The 23,247-nt window shown below is 40.4% G+C and overlaps 1 protein-coding gene and 1 non-coding gene across 2 annotated transcripts; both read left to right on the top strand.

Annotated features, from left to right (window-relative positions):
- The first annotated feature begins 2,101 nt into the window (after positions 1-2,101).
- On the top strand, positions 2,102-5,265 carry sox7 (SRY-box transcription factor 7). The gene is made up of 2 exons (XM_006797162.2): positions 2,102-2,602; positions 3,557-5,265. Exons 1-2 carry the CDS (start codon positions 2,371-2,373, stop codon positions 4,540-4,542), a joined length of 1,218 nt encoding a protein of 405 aa, XP_006797225.1. The 5' UTR covers positions 2,102-2,370; the 3' UTR covers positions 4,543-5,265.
- A 7,834-nt stretch (positions 5,266-13,099) lies between these two features.
- Positions 13,100-13,182, top strand: trnal-cag (transfer RNA leucine (anticodon CAG)). Its single transcript has one exon. It is a non-coding gene; the product is annotated as a tRNA-Leu (tRNA).
- Positions 13,183-23,247: the final 10,065 nt, after the last annotated feature.

Genomic DNA, 23,247 nt, shown 5'->3' on the forward strand with positions numbered 1-23,247 from the left:
CGATTCACCTTTTCCACTTCAAATGTGACGCACAATGTTATGAAATCTTCCGAATATGACAGCTTAACAACTAGTCTGTCTTGTTCAGCAGTCATCTGGTATGAGTCAAAGGAGGAAAAGGGAAACTAAGACGTCCAGTCTTGCACATGAAAACACTGTAGTATTCCTCGTCTCTATTTTAGGTTTTACGGAAACCTCTGAAAGTGAAGATGGTGATTGGTCATCCTGTGACGAAAAGACGTCTCGGGTATCTTTTCCTCTGCAATCAATAGCTGTGGATTATGCAATTCAGTTAGTTACCACACACAGAAACCACAATGAGTTTGTGGATAGATACAAAATAAAACTATCAAAGAGTAAATTGTTTTAGAAATGTAGATTTTTATTCCTCCTAAATTCCAGCAAGGGCACGGAGGGGGCGCGATGATCATATTTCATTACAAACAAACTATTTAACATTAACAGAATATGCCATGCAATTGTCCACTTACCTCTGTTTCCTCACTTATTTTAAAACTAAAAGGATGATCTTGGGAAGTGTAGCAGTAGGCCATGCATGGCAGGTGAGAAAGCTTTTACTTTTATAATAACACAATAGTCTATTAATAAATAGGTTTGGATTTAGGCTCGATTTAAAAAACAGACAGTCGTCTGGTATGGAGGCAGACCCGGCCAGGTCTTCAGTAGCCACATGTCTTCTAGAGGGTGAACAGCAGGCTGATACAGCTCTCACCCACACAGCGGTTAATACCAGGAGCTATTAGTCATTTCAGTATCCCTCAACTTTGAGCGCTCATGTGTTTTAATTCCAAATTGCAAATGTGATGTTTAGCTCTTGATCACGCACGTTCACTTTCCTTCCATGCTGACTTTCACTGGCACTTTGACTACACATCAATGTGTGACCCCTGTCAGACAAGCAAGAGGAAGTGTGGCGCTATATATCACCGATGTGCCTGCTCCCCACACAATCTGTGGCTTCAGGTGCCGTATCCTGTTCCTGTGCACTGCAAGTTTCACACAAAGCTGACACTTCAGTTTGATGTGTAAGGAGCAGGCACAGCCACCCAACCGAAAGATGCATATTGCAACTTAACATTGATGCCTGTGAACTGAACCTGCAAGGAAAAAAGAAGTGTTCCTCCAGTGTGTAGTCTGCATGCGTGATATAGATCAAGACGCTATCTGACCTGTGATCAGCGTCCGGACTTGACAAGTGTGTTTGTGAGAGAGTGGGAGCTGCTCCATGGCTGCAGCCCAAGAGTATCCTGTCAACAGGAACTCCAGGATTTGATATGCAGCCGCTTCTTGCAGCAGGAGGAAACTGATTTGTTTGTAGTGTGTGTGTGTGTGTGTGTGTGTGATGTGGTCTCTTTAAAGGTTCCAGAAATTAATCTACATCCCCAACTTCAGAAAAAGACTCTTTGTGGGAGCATGAGAAGATTAATTGTGAAAAAATAGTTCACTCAAAACTATTAAAGACTACAAAAACATGATCAAAGTATTTTTCAAGGTACAGTAATTTAAATAAAAATTGTTTTGTTTTCGTCCTCCCTCAGTTTTAAAAGGTATGTGTTCGTTTTACTTGTCACGCTGCTTGTTCTTGGAGTTCAGTTGAAATCTGGAAACACCAGTTAACCAGTTTAGTCTGGTGAGTAAAGCCTTGCGTAGACTGCAAAAACAGGTTAGGTGTGTTTTCTATGAAGGTTTCCTTGTCAACTCGTAAAAACTCTAAAATTGCAAAACCCTCTTTTTCATCATTGCACGTGAGCATTAATGCACCTGTAACAAGGAAACACCAATAAGGTTTGCAAAGTATTTATTTTCCTGTGTGAAAATCCAGCTGATGATGATCAAATGATGATCAAATGATGATCAATAGCTCGAAAGAATCATGAATTACTTTTATGAGTTGACCTATCTCTTAAATGGGATATCTGTCAGAGGAAGAAAGTGCTGTTTTGTAGAGAGGCGAGTTTAAAGAGTTGGTAGTGTTGAAATGTTGTGCGCGCTCTCTCTCTTCCCTTCCACGGGGCGCAACTTACAATCAAGGAGGAGCCGAGAGTCCTGCGGGGTTTTCTCCTGGAACCTGCTAGTCAAATATAAAGCGCTTCCTCCCATCCACCAGGAAAGACCGAACCATAACTCAGAAGAGGAGCCGCTGCCTGAGCGCATCTGTGCTTTCTCCCAAATCCGTAGCGATCCAGTGAGTGAGTCAAGCAGCCGTGGAGTTTTAATTGTACTATTATTCTCATTATTATTATTACTTAAGCATGTCTGTGTAGTTTCTCGGTCGCTTACTTAGCCGACAGTGAGAACACAACTTCTCTGAGAGACGCGCATCGTAAGTTTGCAGAGGAGAGCGCGCAGATGGCTGCTCTCATCAGCGCGTACTCGTCGTGGCCGGAGTCCTTCGAGTGTCCTCCGGGAGACGGAGACGGAGCCGACGGGCATGGTCCTCACAGGAATGCCGGGGAAAAGGCGCCGGAGCCGCGGATCAGACGACCCATGAACGCGTTCATGGTTTGGGCCAAAGATGAGCGCAAACGGCTGGCGATTCAAAATCCTGACCTGCACAATGCCGAGCTCAGCAAAATGTTGGGTGAGGAAAAAAGTTATTTAAAGTTACGAGTTTTGTTATTATTATTATTGTTATTATTGTCATCATCATCATCATTATAATTATTATTTTAAGCTACTTATTACACACTTCACTTCTACTTACTTTTCCTCTCTTAGGCCTCGGTTGTAGTAAAACATGTTTTAATTCACGTATCCAGCAGTGCCAAATGAGCTGCTTTATTTAAAATGACATTAAAAAAAACGCGTTAAAACCTTTTTTTAAATTTAATTGGAATAAATTGCCCATTGTCTTTCTTAAAGTAAATGAAACTGCGCCGCAGTTAGAGTTGCGTTCAAAAGCGCATCACCAGAATCCGCGTGTATTTAGTTTAGTTTAGTTTGCAGTAAATTCGTTAAGAGGCAGAAGACAGAAGCGGAGAAAAATAAAAAGCGTTTTATGCTGCTTCTTAGATTATTGGTAAAGGTTAAGCTTTAAATCTGGCACTTGCGGAAATCGGAAATAATCTGTGAGGCCCGTGTGTGTCTATTTTTGTATTTATCTTTAAAAACTGACGTTCGGCTTGAAAGCGGACATTTAATGCGTGTTGGTAAGTTTCTTAAATGTAATTCAGAGCTACAAAAGACGCAGAAAGTTGCGGTGAAATAAAACACTGATTTTTTTCTTGTTTATGATCACAAACCTGAGACCTAATCAATGAGGTTTAATTTTTCCGTAGCCTGTTTTTAAGCTGCCAACGTTTCTAATTGCCTTATTTTCAGAACTGGATATTTTACTTATGAATTAAAAGAAATGTGATTCTGTAACTTTAAAAAAAAAATTTTTTGCTGTTATTTATAAATTGTTTGTAAGTTAAAAGATGCTGATTTATTTTATAATAATAAAGACTGCTAAACTAATGCATATATATTGCATTTTATAACTTGTTGAACCATATTCAGGTTGAGATTTTTTTTCTTCTTCCTCTTCATTCAGGCAAGTCATGGAAGGCCCTCACTCCCCCTCAGAAGAGGCCCTATGTTGAGGAAGCAGAGAGGCTTCGGGTGCAGCACATGCAGGACTACCCCAACTACAAGTACCGGCCTCGCCGGAAGAAACAGCTGAAACGCATCTGCAAGCGAGTCGACCCCGGGTTCCTCCTGAGCGGGCTGGCTCCTGACCACAGCACTCTGCCAGATCAACGAGCCCTCTGCCACCCCCTCGACAAAGACGAGGGCAGCCCTAATGGAGCCGGCACCAGCTTTTCCAGCTCCAGCCCTGCTCTGCCCAGCGTCAGAAGCTTCAGAGACCCGGCTGGCTCCAACAGCAGCTTCGACACCTACCCTTACGGCCTGCCCACCCCTCCTGAGATGTCCCCGTTAGATGCGGTGGACCACGAGCAAATACCCCCCTCTTATTACTCAACATCTAGTAGCTCCTCTGTTTCCTGTTCTTCCTCAGTCTCCTGTCCAGACGAGCACCACCAGAATCAGACACACATGGGCAGCCCGCCCCCTTACCACTCTGATTACACTCACGCCCAGATTCACTGTGGGGGCTCACACTTAGGTCACATCTCTCACATGTCCCAAACTGGAGGCGGACTGATCCCTGGCCCACCCCTGTCTTTTTACAGCTCCCCACCTTTCCCCCAGATTCACCACGGGGTCCACCAGGGCCACCTGGGTCAGCTGTCCCCCCCACCAGAGACACAAGGTCACCTGGAGACTCTAGACCAGCTGAGCCAAGCTGAGCTTCTCGGTGAAGTGGACCGCAATGAGTTTGACCAGTACCTGAACTCTACCGCGAGCGGCTTCCACCCGGAGCAGGGCAGCGGCATGACCGTTACAGGACACATCCAGGTGGCATCTGCCGCCACCACTTCTGCCACTACGTGTCCCAGCAGCTCCACAGAAACCAGCCTCATTTCCGTGCTAGCAGACGCGACGGCGGCCTACTACAACAACTATGGCATCTCGTAAGCGTGGCCGCAACTCCTATTGAATGCGTGACTGATCAAAGACACTACAAAGGTTGAAGAAATTTAGGACGATGTTGCACTTGGGTGCTGATAAAAGGGAAACCCTTAGCATCTAAGGGCAAATGAATCCAACCATGATTAAAAACTGAACTGATTACAGAGCAATATGATTGTCTGGAGCCAGGGAAAGAACAAAGAGCAATTGGAGGACTGTGAAGAGAAGGAGATGGACACCTCAGGGATGCAGACACAAAACACTTACAGTATGCCACCTCCAGTTGTCATGAAATCTCTAAACCAGTAAAACAGTCGGAAAAAAAAGAAAGACAAAAGACTTGTTTGTCCACTTGTAAATGTCACCAGTTACTGTTGCCAGCGAGGCATGTACAGATGCTTTTTAGAAGCTAATTTAAGTCCTTTGATGTTTTGCATAAATGCTAACTGTAATGCTCTTATCAGCGCTTTCCATTCGAATGTTTGTATCATGTTCCTGCTCTCATTAGTTTGGGAGTCTTACCTCAGTAGTTGTAATTGAATGAGGTTTTAGTTTGGACATTTCTTATGCAATTTAACAAAGTGATGTATATGATGATGACAGAAAGGCGTTTATACTTCTTCTCAAGTACTTAATAATATATAATCGACCTCTACAATGAAAAATAATAATGCTAACTGTAACTGTATGCTGATTTAGGTTTGTGAAAGACAATAATTTAAAAATAAAGGTCAATTTTTATATTAAGGCATTTGCTGCTTGGATAATGAGCCTGCAGATTTTTAAAAGGCACAATTTTGAGCATCTCTTATAAACAGGAGATTCATATCTGACCTGGGGAAGGTAAGTTCAGGAAGTGCTAGTTAAGTCCTAATAAATACATTTAGATTTCTAAATAAAAAAAAAAACTGAGGATAGCAGGAGTCCTGCTAGTCTCCATGAACAAATCGGGGAGGCGGGGGGAGAAAGATCACATCCATCTTTGAATTGAGTGTCACACCGTGTATTCTTCTATTTCAGGCTCTGTCTAGCTGTGAGAGGCCCATTCTACACACCCACTCCCCTGCTGGCTTTTTCCACCCTACATCATCTTTCTCCATCCGTCTCCTCTCGCTTTCATTTCATCCCGGTTCAGAGGATTAGTGTAAAACAGGCACATTCGTCGGCGCCCGCCTCCATCTCAACCGTTCTTTGTTTTCCTATAGTCTTATTCTGGGTGCCATTCTTCGGCACGCTGGACCCCCCCCCCCCCCCCCCCCCTTCTACACCCACCCCCTCACCCCACATTATATCTTGCTGATGCAGACCTTTCGTAATCTGTGGAAAAAATAAGTAAAAAAAATTACTGTTTTACCCCCCCCCTCCAAACTCTCCCCTTCTCAACCTCTCTGTTCTCTTGAATTTTTCTTTTTTCGATAAAAGGAATTCAGGGGGCTTTTGACAAATCCTGGAGTCTGGCTGGTCTTCCTGCATTTTTTGGGAATGGTTGAGTCGTGCTTCTTGTAAAGAGGATGTGGCGGAGGAGCGGTGTTTCCTGACTGATAAGGGAAAAGCCTCTCTCCGTCAGGATGTTTGGGCCTGGCTGGGCCCTGCATTAAAGAGTCAGAGTGAGGGAAGGGAACCCGCTGTTCAGCAGCGGGAGGAAACGGTGCCGTGTTGATTAGCATCTTACTTACCCGTCTTTACTTATCAACTATTTTTCGGGGAGAGTCTCTGTCAACCTGGCCTATTGTACCTTGACCACAAACATAAAGACACATCACACAAACATACGCAATAATGAGCTTAAAGCAGGCTTGTAGTGAGCACCCGCACTAACTCTGACCCCTATAGTTACCCACAGTCAACCACAATTGTGTATTTTCTAACACAGCTCGTGGCAGATGTGATAAAACGCGCCAGAATGACAACATTCATCATATACTCGTCTTTGCAGCCGGCTGGTATTGGTGTTCATTTCTCTGAGGTTGCATCATTACCCTCTGTAGCTGCAGGGTTTAAAACTCTGTGGAGGGTCAATATGCACGCAACCATATTCTGATTGTCGGACGGGTGGTGCCCCAGGCATTTAAGGTGAGAAGGGAATCGCTGATGGGGCATCAGCCTCACAAGTGTCAAGGTCAGCTCGGGGTGCTAGTGCAGACTCCCTTGGTAAAGATGACCAGCAATGTCTCAACAATCAAATCCACCACCTGAGGGTAGGACGCCGTGACAAGGACAAAAACGCAAGCATCAACCGAGTATCATCTGACATAAATTACAGAACAAAGCAGAAGTTTGTTCAGAATGAAGGGGGGTGTTTTTTTTCCAGTGGTAGTAGATTTCAGCAACAGTTAAAGGGCCTAATAATATACACACATAAATATACATGAAGTAGTTTTCCTAAATTACAGACACAGTCCTGGCTTTTTATTATTATACAATACATTTTTCTAATTAATATTTTATTTTTCAATGCTTTATTTAGCTGTTATCATTTAAAACAGGAATGTCAAACTCATTTTACATTATAGGTCATGTACAGCCAACTTTGATCTTAAGTAAGCCAGAGCGGTAATAATCCTGTTTCTGTCAGTGCAGAGAAGTTTAACTAAACGTTTAATCATTGAGGTATTTTAATTCAAGAAAAAGAAGAACAGAAAAACATCTGTCTTTTTCCATATGATAAAGAAGTGCTGCTTTGGGCTTAACTTGTGAGAAATACATGTGTAAAATTACTCTCCAGCAGTTATAAAACAAAAACTGTTTTTTATTTGACAGAATGTGCCCTTTTTGTTTTTTTTTTTCTTGTAAACCCACTGCATAAATAATACATTTCTATAGTAAATGGTGTGAAAAACAAAACAAAACAGGAACTCTCCATCATTTAATTGATTATCTGTTATTTTCACTTTGGTGTAGGACGAGTGGAAATAAAAGAGGTATCAAAGCAGATACAGATAAAGTCTAAAATATATTCCCTCCTTCAAAATTTCCAAAACTGTCCAGTGGACCAGTTTGGTGTCTTCGGTGGGCCAATTCTGGGCCCCAGGCCTTATGTTTGACACCCCTGATTTATAGGTTCAGCTTATTTGAATTTTCATAAATTGAGAGATACATAGCTTCCATTTATGAAAGTGGTTTAAACCAACAAGTTCAAACTCCACACATATGCAAATAACCGTGCTAAAATTACATTCCAAGCCATGCTGTTTTTGACTAACGCATGCAGCCAGGTAATAAATAGCAATTTTTTTTCATCTCAAACTCATCTCCACTGCCAAACTATTGCACACCAATTGGTTTGAATTTTGCATTGATAATGAAGTGATTAGCATGCCAGCGTCACTCCTGTGAAATGCCCACAGGAGCTACATAATTTGGATTGTTTGCTGAGATTTGTGGATTCTGCGATTTTAAGGCTCTGGGAAGTTACGGGAAACACTCAGTTTGTCATCTTCAATTTTTGTCCTTGCTCGAAGTTGACTCATCAGCACTCTAAACCTTTAGTCAGAGCCATCTGCTGAAATCCAAAGACGGCCATTGCTGTTTTCCCAACTGCAATAAATCATCGAGAACGGAAAGACAAAATGACGTGTCAACCAGCGGTGATGAACCATGTAAATTTTAGATTTAATGCACACATGCGCAGTTAAGTTTCTCCTCTTACAGCTGATTTCTCCACCCCGGCCGAGTTTAATAATACCTTTAATTTGGTTAATTTGATTTTTGACACATGTGCAGAATCACAAATATACAATTTCAATGATTTTAAGGATATAGACTGAACAAACAAAAGAGGCTCCTCTTGTTATTTCTCTCTGATTGCTGGCTGGCTCAGCTCCAGTCTCAGGTCAAGCCCATGGAATGAGTCTGTCAGGTAGTCTGTTATGTTTCCTATTTCCTCCTCTGCCGTCATGTCACTTCCCTGGGCAAACAAACAACTCACTGGTCCAATGCAACACTAACTGTCAAGGTAACAGAGAAAAGCTTGGTGTGGGTGGACGGGGCCCAGAGCTTTCGCAGCTGTGTAAAGTATTATCCATCTGCTGGGACCGAGGTGATCACTTTGAATATTGTGTCCTCTGGAGGAACTGAGGAGGCTGGCTGTCTGGTTGGACTAAAGTCTATTGTGTAGCTAGAGAGGGAGCGTCCAGTATCGTCATATTTGGATGATGAACATTTGCGCTATATGACATTGTTAGCATTAACTATAGGCCAAGAGGATGTGGCTGATTTGTTTTACGTGACTAAGGCATACCATGGAGATAAGACGCTGTTTAAACCTACGTCCTGTGTAAAAATATAGTGCATTTGAATTATCTAGCTGCTCCTGCTGAATGCTGTGTGATCACAAGTGACCTCTCCTCAAAATACATTTCTCTTTTGCTGCTCAATGAAGCAAACTTATTGTTCCGAGCAATTCTGATGGAATTTTCCCGCAAAGCTTTGCGAGCACACAAAACAGCAAACCCATTACAACGTCGTCGCCATCGTCAGCGGTAAATGCACTGAACTTTCCACCAAATTAAACTACTCTATGTGACGGATAAAGACACATTTACATCAGCAAACGCTAAATGTTGTTGGAGTGCATTTCCAGTTGGAGTGTGTTACAGCAGCATAATAACCTGTTTACAATTTGTACTTGGCCCCGAATCTGGCCAAAGGAGGAAAAAGAAGGGAAAACACACACACACAAACAAACATACACACACATCTCACAGCAAGGGATTATGGGTGCAGCTATTCTTCATCTCATTGTGGCTCAACAACAGGCAGAGTGTGGGGTGGCAGGCAGGCGTGTACGTCGCCGGACGAAGAATGGACCAGACTCGTCGAGGGACAGGTGCCATGTGGCAGAGGATGTGCGGGGACACAGATGGGGACCCCTGGAAAACTTGGGGGACTGAACGAGCAGCCAAGGGCCTCCCACCCGTACCTGTGCTGTGAATGCTGCAGCTGAACGGGATCCGGCACCTGTTCTAAGCAGATACAGACGACCAGCAAAAGCACAGAGGGAGGCCAGCACATGGCTGCCAACCCGGGGAAGGAGAAGGCTAGATTTCCATTTACCCATAAGCACGGCCTGATTACCAAATCGGCACAGGCGGTAAAGCTTGCGCGCTACTGCAGAATGTACAAAAAAGGGACTGAAAAATCTTTTTTTTCTCCTCTGTGCATTTCAGTAAACTTTTATGAGCGCTTTCAAAATGTTTATTTAATATCTCAAAGCAGAAACAGCACAGAGAAATAAAAAGGTATGAAAACTTATGCATACTACTACAGATGGATTTTTTTTCCCCCAACATGAGGTTTGCAAAAATGCAGAGCGTGTCCTATTTTTGCAGCCTGGCCTGCATTGGTGCCTCTCTCTCTACTAGCATGGCTCGCACTGGTCTATAGCATGTATGCTGCAGCGCTATCTGGCTTGTTTTTGACTGCTGCAGATTTTCCCTGGGGTGGTATAACTCTTCACCTCAATGTGGAGGAGGATGTTCCTATTGTGCTTCCTAATTGCAATGTGGTTGTTCCATTTAAGAGATAGAACATGCTTATCTGTTGTGTGTGTGAACTCAAACCGTGTGTGGGAATAAACGGGGCGACGTTACCTGTGCTGATCCATGTTTTCATTGTGCTAGTTACAATATGGATTGCAACGCTTAATTTTTTGACAGCTATTCTTAATTGATACTGGTGATATCCAGGTAAATGGCTAATTTCTAATTTGGAAACCCTAGAAATTGGTTGCATATATTTTTATGGTTCTGTTTTCCCTTTATACACAGTTATGTAGAAAAATATATACACAATATTAATAATAATAATAAAAGTACTGTCCAAACATAGGAACATAGCTCTTTTTAAGTGAAAAGGCAGCATGCCTTTGAGCTTAAACCATGCCCCATCTTTTCCATTTTAGGAGGCCCACATACTCCATTTGTAGCTCTGGTTGTGTTCTCTTGCGCTAACAGAGTTTACTCAGCATGCATCCTGAAAAGCAGACGCAGTAATGACTTAGATGAGTGATGTTATAAGTTCAGCAGTGTGAGAGAGCCCCTTTTAACAGCTACTGGAGAGGCTAGACAAAGCAAACCAGCAGGCTGTCTGATGACAGCTAGTGAGACACGAGGACAGCCATTAAGGTTTGACGTTTCAGCACTTATCATTCATAAGATGCATGCGGTTACATCATAGCAGTGGTTACAATGTAACAATCAAAAAATTTAAAGGCATTTTGCGCTGTTTTAATGATGAATGCATGCAAAAAAAGAAAAGAAAGTAAAAAAAAAAAAGAAGTAAAATATGGTATCTGGTGAGGGTCTTGTAATTATTCTGTTAAGTCTGGGTTTATTTTCCAACAAAAGGAAGACACCACAAAATATTAAAAATAAAAGCCATGTTTAAAACTACCAGGATAATCCTATAAAGAAGTTCCACTATCGCCATCAGACTTCCCAGATTCCCACACTGGATTAGGATATAAGTACTCAACAGTATAAATCACGGCAAGTGCACTACCACACAAAAATGTTCTTACTCTTTAAAATTAATTAAGAAACTTGTGTATTTCGTGTGTCTAAAGCTCTACCAAGCACATACATTTTGCATTCAAGAGAAATAGTATGCAACCCTGTAGCCCAACCTATGGACTTGATGATTCTGGATTAAATGGATTAAATTTTTCAGTAGCAAAAAACCCCCCAAAACTGGTCAGCTGCATCTACAATATTCTTTACTATCATCGAAATCATAAAATGTGCCAAATCTACATCTCTGGAATCATATTTAAAGTCTCCTTCGCCCAAGGCCTGGAAAGCCATGTCTCGCGTGGCTGATCAATGATGCAAGTTCCTGTACACAGGAACAACAAGCATCGCTGTATCGCTGCTTATTCAGAGATGAAGTACGTCATTTCTGACACACAGCATTTCCCGTGCCTTGATGTGTGCTGTTTACGCTCAAAATTTCTGGGTAAGACTGCTTGTGACTGACCTTGGCAGAGGGTAAGTCTGGCATAATTTCCATCCTCGCTCCCATTCCTCTGACTTTACTCTATGGCTTTAATATTCGGGATGTTGTTGATGTCTGAGCTTGAAGGAATCCCTTCCTGCTGGATGCTCGGCCCTGTTTCCTTAAAGACTCAACATCAAAAATGACACACATGGAAATGAGTCACACAGTTGTCCCAGGAGTTCAGACACTTGAGCTAAAGTACCATGTTGACAGGTTCAAAACAGGATATGAGCTGGATGGGTCTATGTTTATTACAGATGGCAGAATACTTAAAGAGCAGTGATAGCTGAAAGCTCTGATAAGCAAATTAAGCAGTTAGAGTCACGTACCCACTATGAGCTACAAGTGCCCACACAAAGGCTGGACTGGAAGTCACAAACCATTAAGGCTAATAGTCTTACAGTAACTTACACTACAGTTCAGTTTTTTTGTTTTGTTTTTTCCAATGCAGAAGTAACTCTGTTACAGAGCTTGGCATGCAAACTGGCAGCAGGTTCCGTGGACACTTAAAATGTTTCTCAGTTCCTTAACAACACAGAAAAGCAACAAACGTTTGCAAATATTTATATCTAGTTTTTGCAGAATCACAGCTCTTTTATGCACATTGCACACACTTTAATATCACACCAGTTACACTCAGAAGGGGCAGAATTCCCAAAGGGTTAGGAGCTTTGATAAAAAAAAAAAAAGGACTAAATAATTGTAGCCCATGGCAATCTTAAATAAATTCATTTACAAATTAGTTGGACCATAGTTTTGCAGACAAAAATATTAAAAACAACGAGAGTGCACAAATTACGGTGAGTGACAGCTAAATGGATGAGGCGGCTATTAATAACGGTTACCTTTTCTGCCCAGCTACTGTCATGTCATTGCATTATATTCATCCAACACAGCCAGCGAATACAAAAGTCAGTTCATTTTTTTACCCTCTACCAATTTAGTGGCTCTTCAGTTTTAATGCTAATTGTTTGCATTGCAGCGAGTTGGATCACAGCACACTCCCCCTTGTGAAAAATAAATTGCCCTTCTTTTGAAACAAATAGCAACCTTCTATCTGCTTAGCTTCTGTCCTCCCCATTGAGGAAATCCAAATAAAAAACGACCTACCTGCTAATTTACAGAGACACGTTTAGGCGTCCTACCGAAGTGTAGTTTTGTCGGCGTCAGCCTCTAGCGGACATGTGAGGTACTGCAGGCTTAAGCCGTTTGCTGATTCCAGCACTACGAAGCCACGGCTACGCGTGTTTATGTCTATTCTGTGGCTTATGCTGTAGATTATATTCGTTTATGGTAGATTATATTCCCTTGTTCGGGAGAACAACGGGTTTGTGTTTAGGTTTGCTTACACAAGAACAGCGTTATTTTAGAGACGTCAGTTTCCTGTAGCTGCGTCTGCCCTAATCATCTTATAAAGCAAGAGAGGTAAATCATCAACGCTCCCGCCATTGTTAGATTCATATTACACGTTTTGTGTTAATATTCAAACATTTCTAGCTGAAAGCTGTGGCATTAGGCAGTATGCTTTTATGATTCATATCAGACCGCGAGTGCCTCGCATGTAGTCGTCAGGATGGCCGAGCGGTCTAAGGCGCTGCGTTCAGGTCGCAGTCTCCCCTGGAGGCGTGGGTTCGAATCCCACTTCTGACATCATTCCTTTTTCGCAAACCTCGTGTCCTACAATGTTCAAAACAAGGTAGAGTATTTTCTCCTCCCAGTGTCCGTGGTCTGAGAGGAGAACGTTTTTCACACTTACCTTTTAGCACAGTGTAACATGGTTTTTCATGACAGTATAGCTTTAAATGAGAAAAGCTGAATAACCATATTTGTAACTATTCTCAAAACAGTGTTATGTATTTTTTTTTTTTTTAAACAGTCAAAGTTTAGATTAGGAAAGTAGTGGGGATTATATTTCCTGTGTATGGAATCCAACATTCAATACAAGGCAGGCTCAATGTGTTAAACCTGTTATTTATGCTTGTGTCTGGGTGCATATGCGGTAATACAGCATATTTAATAGTGAAGTGAGTTTTCACACAACCTTTGGTACAAATTTTAAATCCTGGGTTTAAGATGATGATCCAGGGTTTAAGGGAAGGCCCTTTGTGGACCAAGGGTTTTTAAAATTGTTACTCAACAGGCTGTGCAATCGCACATTAATGCCCCAATGGGGTTGTTTTAGAGGTAATTCGGTATAGGAACAGGTATGGCTTTCTATGAATCTTACTGAAGGATGCCTCCTCTTAAAATTCAGTTAATATTTAAATAGATTGTCTATTCCTTTGTGAGATTTTTGTTGACTTATTTTTTCTTGTAAGTCTGGAATTCCAGATATCAAAGTGTATACATTGCTATAAATGTAATAGCACACAAAGGAGGGTTATCATTGGCTTTAACTTTTTCTTTCATGAATCCAAAAGCTATTAGAACCACTGATTGATTTGTAGCATATGGTCATTTGGCTCAACAATTTATGGTTAATAAAGGAGCAGGTCTTGTACCCTTAAGACAAAGTAGTAGATATTCAGTTTATCTTAAAAGGCTAAATAGCTTAGCAAATAAAAAGATAGGGCCACAGCTTGGTTTAATCATGCAACAAGAAGAAGGTGTTTGAGTACTTTTAGCTGTCACTAATAGGATTGATTCCTAACAGGCTGACTGCTCTAAAAATAGTGACTTTTTCCCCCTTTTTGATCCAAATAGAAATGTTATGTGAGGACATTTGCTGCACATGAATCCCAACACAGTGACACAAACATATAAGCACACTTATACACCACTTCAGTGCTTCACTACACAATACAGCACATGTAAATACAATGAACTACATATTAAACATTTCATGTAAAAGCAAATCCATCATAATCTGTTGACATGAAACACTTTCAAATAACAATGAACAACACTGCAAATGACCAGTGGCCTCAGTGTGACAGGAAAAGGTTAAAGGGTATAACTCCTTAAAGCCTGTCTGGACATACTGCCACGAGACTGGTGCGGGTTCTTCTTTGTACAGATTAAGTGACATGAATCTGTAACTTTTTCAGCTTCTTTTAAAACTTTTATAAATTTAGTTTATAAAGATTACAGGCAAATGAATATTTTGCTTATCTTAACATTTACACCTGGAGAGAGCTCGTAGGGTTAATGTGCAAGGTCAGGTCAGGTGACTTAAACAGGGATTTAGGGTGATTTAGATAGTGTAGACATGCAAACTGGTTGGTGGGGTTGCCTTAGAAACACCATTCTGAATCTAGTAGTATTTAAGTTGCTAGCATTTGTTGTTGCTGTATGGATTGTTGGCTTTTCCACTCTATAAGCCAGAAGAATCAGTGAATCCAAAATGAATCCAGTTTCTTGACAGTGTGACCATGTGTGACCACGTATGTACCTTTTAAGTGAGAGTGTTTATCCCATCTTATAGGCAACCTTTGATTTAAACGTCTAAGCCTCACCCTTTAACTGGAGCCATGTATCGGTGCTTCACCTTCCTCTGCGTATGCTTCATTAAGACTGTGACTTAATATAGCAGGAGTCCTGGTGCACAGCAGGTTGCACACTAATTAGGCCTGACATTTTAACTGCAGCCAGGAGGGGTGGAGTGCTAAGCCTGAGCATCACTGCACACGTGCAAGCTTGAAGGATGATGTGCTTCGGGGAGTCCTGCTGTGACTATGATCCACACTGCGTCCGCGTGCAGTGGAAGCTGCAAACTAAATTCTAGTCATTTTAAAGTCCATTTAATGTGGACTAAAAGTTCTTAGAAACCTCCATCAGGCTGGCAGAGCATGCCTGACAGAAGTTGATTAAGGAGAGGACTCTCCCTAGGAAAGCCCACGATTAAAATATTAGCCTCAGTTAGCTTCTGAGTCACTCCTTCCCCTCATGACTCAGTAGGGGATGTGGAGGGGAGGTCTTTCTCTTATTTTCTTCTGTGAGTCAGGATATAATGAAATGGTCACCTCCACCCCACTGTGAGCTGTCAAGCTTGTTAAGACTAAGAGCAGATGGTGTAAAGGGTCACCCCGTGGATGTGCGTGTAGTCTTCACAGGTGCTCATGTGACTAAGCAGTTCTTGATTCTCCCCACATCATAAGGACAGGGAGGGACTGGTATGCCGTCTGTGAGCCCCTGATAAGGAGAGACTGCAGTGCATCCTGTGGCGGTTTCCTTGTCCTTGAAAAGATTGATCTGACCCAGAAGGATATTTAGACTAGAAAGGTGCATTTTTTTTAAATTAGCGTCACACGCTGTGAAGCACATACAACAAGGTGGAACATATGCTGAAATGTTTTGAGCCTTGTGACTGTTTTACATGCATCGCCACAGCAATCTGTCAGAGGAGACTGTGCCAACCTGCCAGTCTGGGATGAAGTAGGCTAATTAGGGGGGCAGTTCCTGTAGTATTTCTATGACACGGCCCCAGAAAATAAATGGGAAATTTAAATGCTGCCATTTACAATGACATGACCCATGAGACAATTCTTTCTGCTGGCCATCATGTCTTAATTGCTTTGTAGGGAGGTACCAATGAATACATATCACGAGACAGCAATTAGAAGAGTAGGCGTGAAACAGGTGATGTTCAGCCGGTAAATCATTTGAAAACCTGCAAAACCTGGTGGATATCCTTACATATTTTAAACAATATGTCAGAGAGATACAGTCATGGTAAAGGTAAACACCCTCTTTAAATTACAAGGTTTTACATATAAGGAACATTCAGCTGTTTGCTAATACGATGCTAAAGAGGAGACACATCAGCAATGATTTTACAGAAGCAATTGTTGGTGACCATCAAGCTGGGAAGGATTATAAGGATATGTCCAAAAAAAAATCAAGTCAAAACAGTGAGAAAGATTATTAACAGATTGAAAACATAAACAGAGCTGCCCATCTTCCCAGGAGTGAACTTCCTGGCATTCATCCCAAGGTCAGACAACACAGTACTCAGAGATAATTTAAAAAAAAAAATGGGTGGATGAAACCAAAGTGGAGATGTTTAGTCATAAGGTACAAAAACCCAACAAATAAATGCTTCAGATTCTCATAATAAGAATCTGAAGCTAATAATAGGCTGACTTCAAACTAAATCACAGTGAGATTAAGTTATAAGTCCAATCAAATCATCTTTTTGGAGGTCTATCTTTAGTTCTGTTACAGTAACAAAATTACTTTCAAAGCACTACAAGAAAGGGTTGAATACAATAATATTTTTTTTCATTGGTTTTTACACTGCCATATATACTAAGGTATATTAAGAAGTTGTATCAGACTATTAACTCATCTGTAAAACTAAAGTATTAGAGTACTAGAGTCAAATGCAAGGCCATCTGTCAGACAGCAAACTGAGTCATGCAACAGGACAATGATTCCAAAGACACATATTTACAACAGGATGTCTGAAAAAGACAAGAATCCAGGTGTTGCAGTGACCCAATCAAAATCCAGCCCACAGTGTGCTTGTGGTGTGACTGTAAGACAGCTGTGCATAAACTGACGTTTAAAGACCTCTGAAGTGATGTTGTAAAGAGGGGTGGGCCAAAACTCCTCAACAACAATGTGAGAGATTGATAAAGTCAAACAGAAAACAATCAATACAAGTTAATGCCTCTCAAGGCGGTTCTATAAGCGACTGAATCAAAAGGTAGACTTAGCATTTCACTCACTGCTTCTGCTTTTTCATGGAATTTTGTTTAAAAAAAAATGGACACGGTGTAATATGTCGTGTTTTGTATATTTTTTTTATTGCATTGTTAATCTGTGATATTTAAAACCTTAGAATTGATGATGATGATGTACTTTCTTTTTGCCGGGACTGTATATTTAAATTGTGAGCACAGCAGACTACAATAAAGACTGAAACATGAAAAGATAAACAGGCAGGTTTTGTGCTCCTGAGAAAGACAAAAAGAGGCGCTCATGCTTGCTGATGATCAGTTAATCGAGTGATATATTGTGTTATATATATATATCCATCTTATTTTTGATTTTTCTGCTTTTTGACAACAATTGATGCAAACCCAAGTGCAAGTTGGTTTTGACAGCGATGGGTCTGAGATGGTTTTTCTTGTCTCCACTGTCACTGTGTCTAAAATCAGGGTTAATGGAATTGAAATTGAAAGAGTGTACGAAAATAAATTTCTTGGAGTGATAATTGATGATAAGCTGAGTTGGAAGTCTCATATAAACCATGTGAAAACAAAAATGTCAAAAACCATTGCTATTCTCTATAAAACAAAGCATGTCCTGAACAAAAAATCATTATACACACTCTATTGTACTCTGTTGCTTCCATATATGACTTACTGTCTGGAGATATGGGGTAATGCATATAAAACGAACACTCTTCCTATTTTCAAGTTGCAAAAAAGAGCTATAAGAATTATAAACCAATCAAACTATATAGAACCAACTAACATTTTGTTTATTAATCTGAATACCCTGAAATTTTATGATTTAGTTGAATATAAAATGGCACAGATAATGTATAAAGCACAAAATAACTTGCTTTGCCCCAGTACTCAGAAGCTGTTCAAAGTCAGAGAGAGTCAATATGACTTAAGGGGAACAGATTTCTTTAAAAAAAAACAAGATAAGGACAAATATAAAGCAGAGATGTGTTTCTGTTAGAGGAGTTAACCTGTGGAATAGTTATGACAGTGATTTAAAAAGGTGTAGTTCATTTTCCTTGTTTAAAAATATGTTTAAAAATAGAGTATTAGAAAAATATATATATCAAGAATGAAAAGAGCAAAAAAAAAAAACAAAAACAAAAAACAGAAAACCTTTTGATTCTTTTGCTTTGATGTAGTTACTTACTAAGGTGGTGGTGTTTTTTCTTGTTTGTTTGTTTGTTTGTTTTGTTTTTGCTTTGTTTGCCTTCTCTCACCCCAACCGGTCGCAGCAGATGGCTGCCCCTCCCTGAGCCGGGTTCTGCCGGAGGTTTCTTCCTGTTAAAAGGGAGTTTTTCCTTCCCACTGTCGCCAAAGTGCTTGCTCATAGGGGGTCATATGATTGTTGGGCTTTTCTCTCTGTATCTATGAAGCGCCTTGAGGCGACATTTGTTGTGATTTGGCGCTATATAAATGAAATTGAATTGAATTGAATTTTATTATTTGCTTCGAGCCCTGTGTACAGGAGCTGCATGCTAAAAGACCTTTTGTTAAAAGGGTTGGCGTAATAAGCAAATGCTTCAGCCAATACCTTTTGATTAGCCTTGTCTCATGCTTTCTTGCTTTGTGGTAAATCTTTGTTCTGTCTTCACTGAGATATTTGAATGCTAATCAATAAACATATCAAACATATCAAACAAACTGTGACAAATAATAATAAAACAAGGGTTTGCTATGAAGGTAAAACAAGGTATGCTTAGTCATTGAATTTTACTGAGCCTGGAGTTGCTTTCTAAATGTTTAACTTAGGGTGTTTAACACCGTTTATGCAATGGTGAAGTCCAAGTCATGTGTCCAAAGCTTCATCAGATTTCAGTCCAATCTCAGAGTGATTAGCAAGGCTTTTCAGTCTATCCTTAGCATCCCATGTATCTGATTAGCAGGTAGGCCCGCCTCCTCACGGAGGACTTTTCATTGGTTTCTCTTTTCTTTCCTTGCAACAGCCATGGTGCTTCTCTGGGAGTTTACACCTCACATTCTATAGTTTTGGGAGTTGTTTTAATTGCCTGGAAAATAACTGTGGATCATGTGAGTATACTGCCTCTGATTATGTGTATGCTTTTGACTGTAGTTACTACACATTTTGATTGCGCTACTGCACTTAAACTTGCTGGTAAATTAATACAATTTCCACAGCAGAAATGCAGTGATCACAACAATGAAATGCAGTTTCAGTTGTGTGAGATCACATTAAGTATTTAAGATATGCTGGGTAATTTTTTTTTTTATGTTGTAACATTCCGTATCAAACTCAGTGGACCCATCTGCATACACGAACTCTTCTATATATTGCAGTTTGGTGAAAAAGAAACAAATTTTGTAGGGTAGATAACTGGCATTTAATTTATTAAATTGAATATTACACAGGCATTTTTTAAAATAAAATATTATGTGCATTATTAACGTTTGGAAATTGTTTATTTCCATAAACCATCCAGTTTATACAAGCACATATAAACTATCAGTTCACACTGATAGAAGTAACACCTGTAATGTGTGACACGAAACAGTGTCAGCATTCAGTGTCACACATAACAGGACACTGAGGTACTTAATTACTTCTTTTTCTCCAATCACACTCAATGACTTAATTGCAGTAATAGGTAAAATTAAATCCTCATCATGCTCCTTAGATATATTACCTCCCTCTGTCCTGTCTGGGACTCTCACCAGCATTGGTCCCACTTTACTATCAATCATCAACAGTTCACTGAGGCAAGGCTGTGTTCCGTTCTATTTTAAACATGCTGAGGTAACCCCTCTGTTAAAAAAACAGAATCTAGATCCTACCTCCCCTGGTAGTTATCGTCCTATTTCAAGATTGCCATTTATAAGTAAATTACTAGAAAAGATTGTAGAAAATCAGTTCAGGTCCTTACTATGCCGATTGCAGATTTTTGACCCTTTTCAGTCTGGCTTTTAAAAGCAGCACTCTACGGAGACCGCTCTCTTAAGGGTCTATAATGATCTACTAATGGCATCTGATGCAGGAAATTGTTCCGTGATCATTTTGCTAGATCTTAGTGCAGCCTTCGATACCATCGAACACAAAATCCTACTCAACAGGCTGAAGGTTCTGGCTGGTATATCTGGCACCGCCTTAGACTGGTTTTCTTCCTACTTATCAGACAGGACTTTTTCTGTTAGGACTGATAGGTTCTCCTCTAACACTGCTGCCCTAACCTGCGGGGTTCCACAGGGTTCAGTTTTGCGTCCATTATTATTTTCTTTTTATATGCTTCCTTTAGCTGGCATTATTCAGTCTTTTAGTGACCTGTCTTATCATTTCTATGCCGATGACATTCAGCTGTATATGTCCTTTAAGCCTCATTAGCTGGATAGGCTGTCCACCCTAGTCCAGGCTTTAACTCAAATCTCTGATTGGCTTTCCAACAATTACCTTGTTTTAAACATGATCAAACAAGACAGAGACCATGATCATAGCTCCTCCTGATCTATATTCTAAAATCAGTCAGGTTCTTGCCCCTTTCTGTTCTTCTGCTAAGCCAAATATTCGAAATCTTGGAGTAATATTTGACTCTTCTTTGGGCCTTGACTCACACATCTCTGTCTCGTTCCTGTTTCTTTCATTTAAGGAATATTTCTAAACTGAGACATATGGTCTTCTCAGCTGAACTGGAAAAAATTGTCCATGCATTTGTGTCATCGCGTTTAGATTATTGTAATTCCCTGTTTACCAGCTTGGATAAATCATCTCTTTCTCACCTCCAAGCTATACAAAACGCAGCAGCTAGACTACTAACTCGCTCTAGCAAGCGAGCTCACATCACTCCTATTTTATGTTCTTTACATTGGATCCCAATAGATTTTAGAATTTGTTTTAAAATTATTGTTTTAACGTACAGAGCACTAAATGGCCAAGCCCCAGATTATTTATCAAGCTTCTCACAAAATACACTACTGCTCGCCGTCTCCGCTCTCAGACTCAGAGTTTGTTGGTTGCTCCCAGAACACGTCTGAAGACGAAAGGGGCGGAGCCTTTCAGTCTGTGGCACCAAGGCTGTGGAACAGTCTACCTCTACAACTACGTTTGGTTGACTCTGTGGAATCCTTTAAAAAACAGTTAAAAAACTTTACTGTTTAAACAAGCTTTCTGTTGACCAATGCTTTTTACATTTTTATATTTTAATTTGCATTTAAACTCTATATTGTTTATATTGTGCATTTTGCTATTTATCGTACTGTTTATTTTAATCTCTGTGTGCAGCGCTTTGTGACTACCTGTCTATGAAAAGCGTTTAATAAATAAACTTTACTTACTTACTTACTTACTTACGTACTTACTTAATTAGTATAGAACACAGATGATATAATTAAGATTAAATACATTTATAAAAGAATCAAAATAAACATTTGCACATAAACTAAGTGAAATGGACATTCATAATCCTGATTGTGGGCAACAAAAAAACCCTTTTCGACTCATGTTTTGGTTTCAATAATCAAAAACCTTTTGGGGGATATAAATGGATATTTAAATGTTAAACGACTTAAAAGTTAAACGACTAAAAATGGCAACATGACATGTGAGAATACAAAATAACTGGCTCTTCTTCTCTTTGGAAATGTTCAGCTTCAGGAAACACTTGCTGTTTGACTAAAAAAATTACTAATACAAGAACAAGGATAACAGCCAAGCCTGTTCTTTATAGGTGTCAGTCAAGCTTAGCCTATTTTACCATTTAAAAAAAAAACTGTGGCATTTTTATGTGCATTTCATAGTGGGCATGCATCCCTTTTCCATCCGGCAACAATGAATTGACTTTACGTCCAAGTATTGTCACAGTAAGGCTGCATTGTGCCTATTGCAGATATTTCTGCTTTTTTTAGGTAATCCTTGAATTTTAATTGCAGGAGAAGCTGTTCGAGAGTCTATTTTTGTCAGTGACAGGCGCAGTCGCTGAGGTAATGTCCACTTCGACTGTGAGCAGAGACTTAAGCTTGTTATTTAAAGTCACTTAAGGATTTATTTGTGGCTGTAGCCTCATTATCCCTGCCTTTATGCACTCTTTGATCTTCAAAGCAGTCTGCATATATGGCGCATGCATGCTGCGTGTGTCACAATATATAATGTCACATTTTTTCTTGGGGCATAATTGATTTGGGTGTAAATCTCTTAATGAATCCGATTTTAACTGGAATATGTTTGTCTGTGTTATTTCAGTCATACATGTGGACATGTAGAAATACTGAAATGAAAGCCTTACTGGAACATTGGCTAAACATATTAAAGGATAAAATGATTTTTTTTTTTTTACAAATAAGACAAGATAAATGTAGAGCAGCATCAAACTGCAGTTACAAACACAGCGGTCTCCAACCTTTTTTGCGCCACGGACCGGTTTGTGCCCGACAATATTTTCATGGACCGGCCTTTAAGGTGTAAATACAACAAAATAAAACTAGTACCGGTACCGAAAAAAAGAAGATTTATTCATAACACATGTGAAAAGATCCAGGAAAACCGAGTTAACGATAAAAACGATAACAAAATAACGCTGAAAACCGATAAAAACCCTGAAAACCATACATTTCACACCTGAGCCTCAACTCTCGCGGCCCGGTACCAAACGACTCACGGACCGGTACTGGTCCGAGGCCTGGGGTTTGGGGACCACTGCACTAACAAACTTAAATGTGTGTATTTCATCATCAGACAATAGTCAGTGGATTTAAATTAGATTCAACAAATGTGGCCCTTTTTTCCCTCCACACCAGCTGTTTACCTGCTCAAATGTGATTGGTCAAATGGAAATTAGAAAAGCTTGTTTGTAAGATGTTTCTAATGTAATCTCCTTTCAACGCATGCATTTTCATCTATTTTTTCCACATTGTTTCTAGTGAGCGGAGGTTATGCAGATGTGCGGTGCAACACCTCACCCTAGGCAGCTGCAGAAAAACATGGCAACCTTTCAGGACTGTTTGCCGAAGCTGACCTGCCCCCTTCTTCTGCTCACCTGAGCTCAACCTTCCTCCATTCTGAGCACAGACCCAATCATCAACGTCACCACAGTCCAAA

Source organism: Neolamprologus brichardi, chromosome 15 (assembly GCF_056152115.1).
Source record: "Neolamprologus brichardi isolate AB-2024 chromosome 15, ASM5615211v1, whole genome shotgun sequence".
Classification (NCBI taxonomy): domain Eukaryota; kingdom Metazoa; phylum Chordata; class Actinopteri; order Cichliformes; family Cichlidae; genus Neolamprologus; species Neolamprologus brichardi.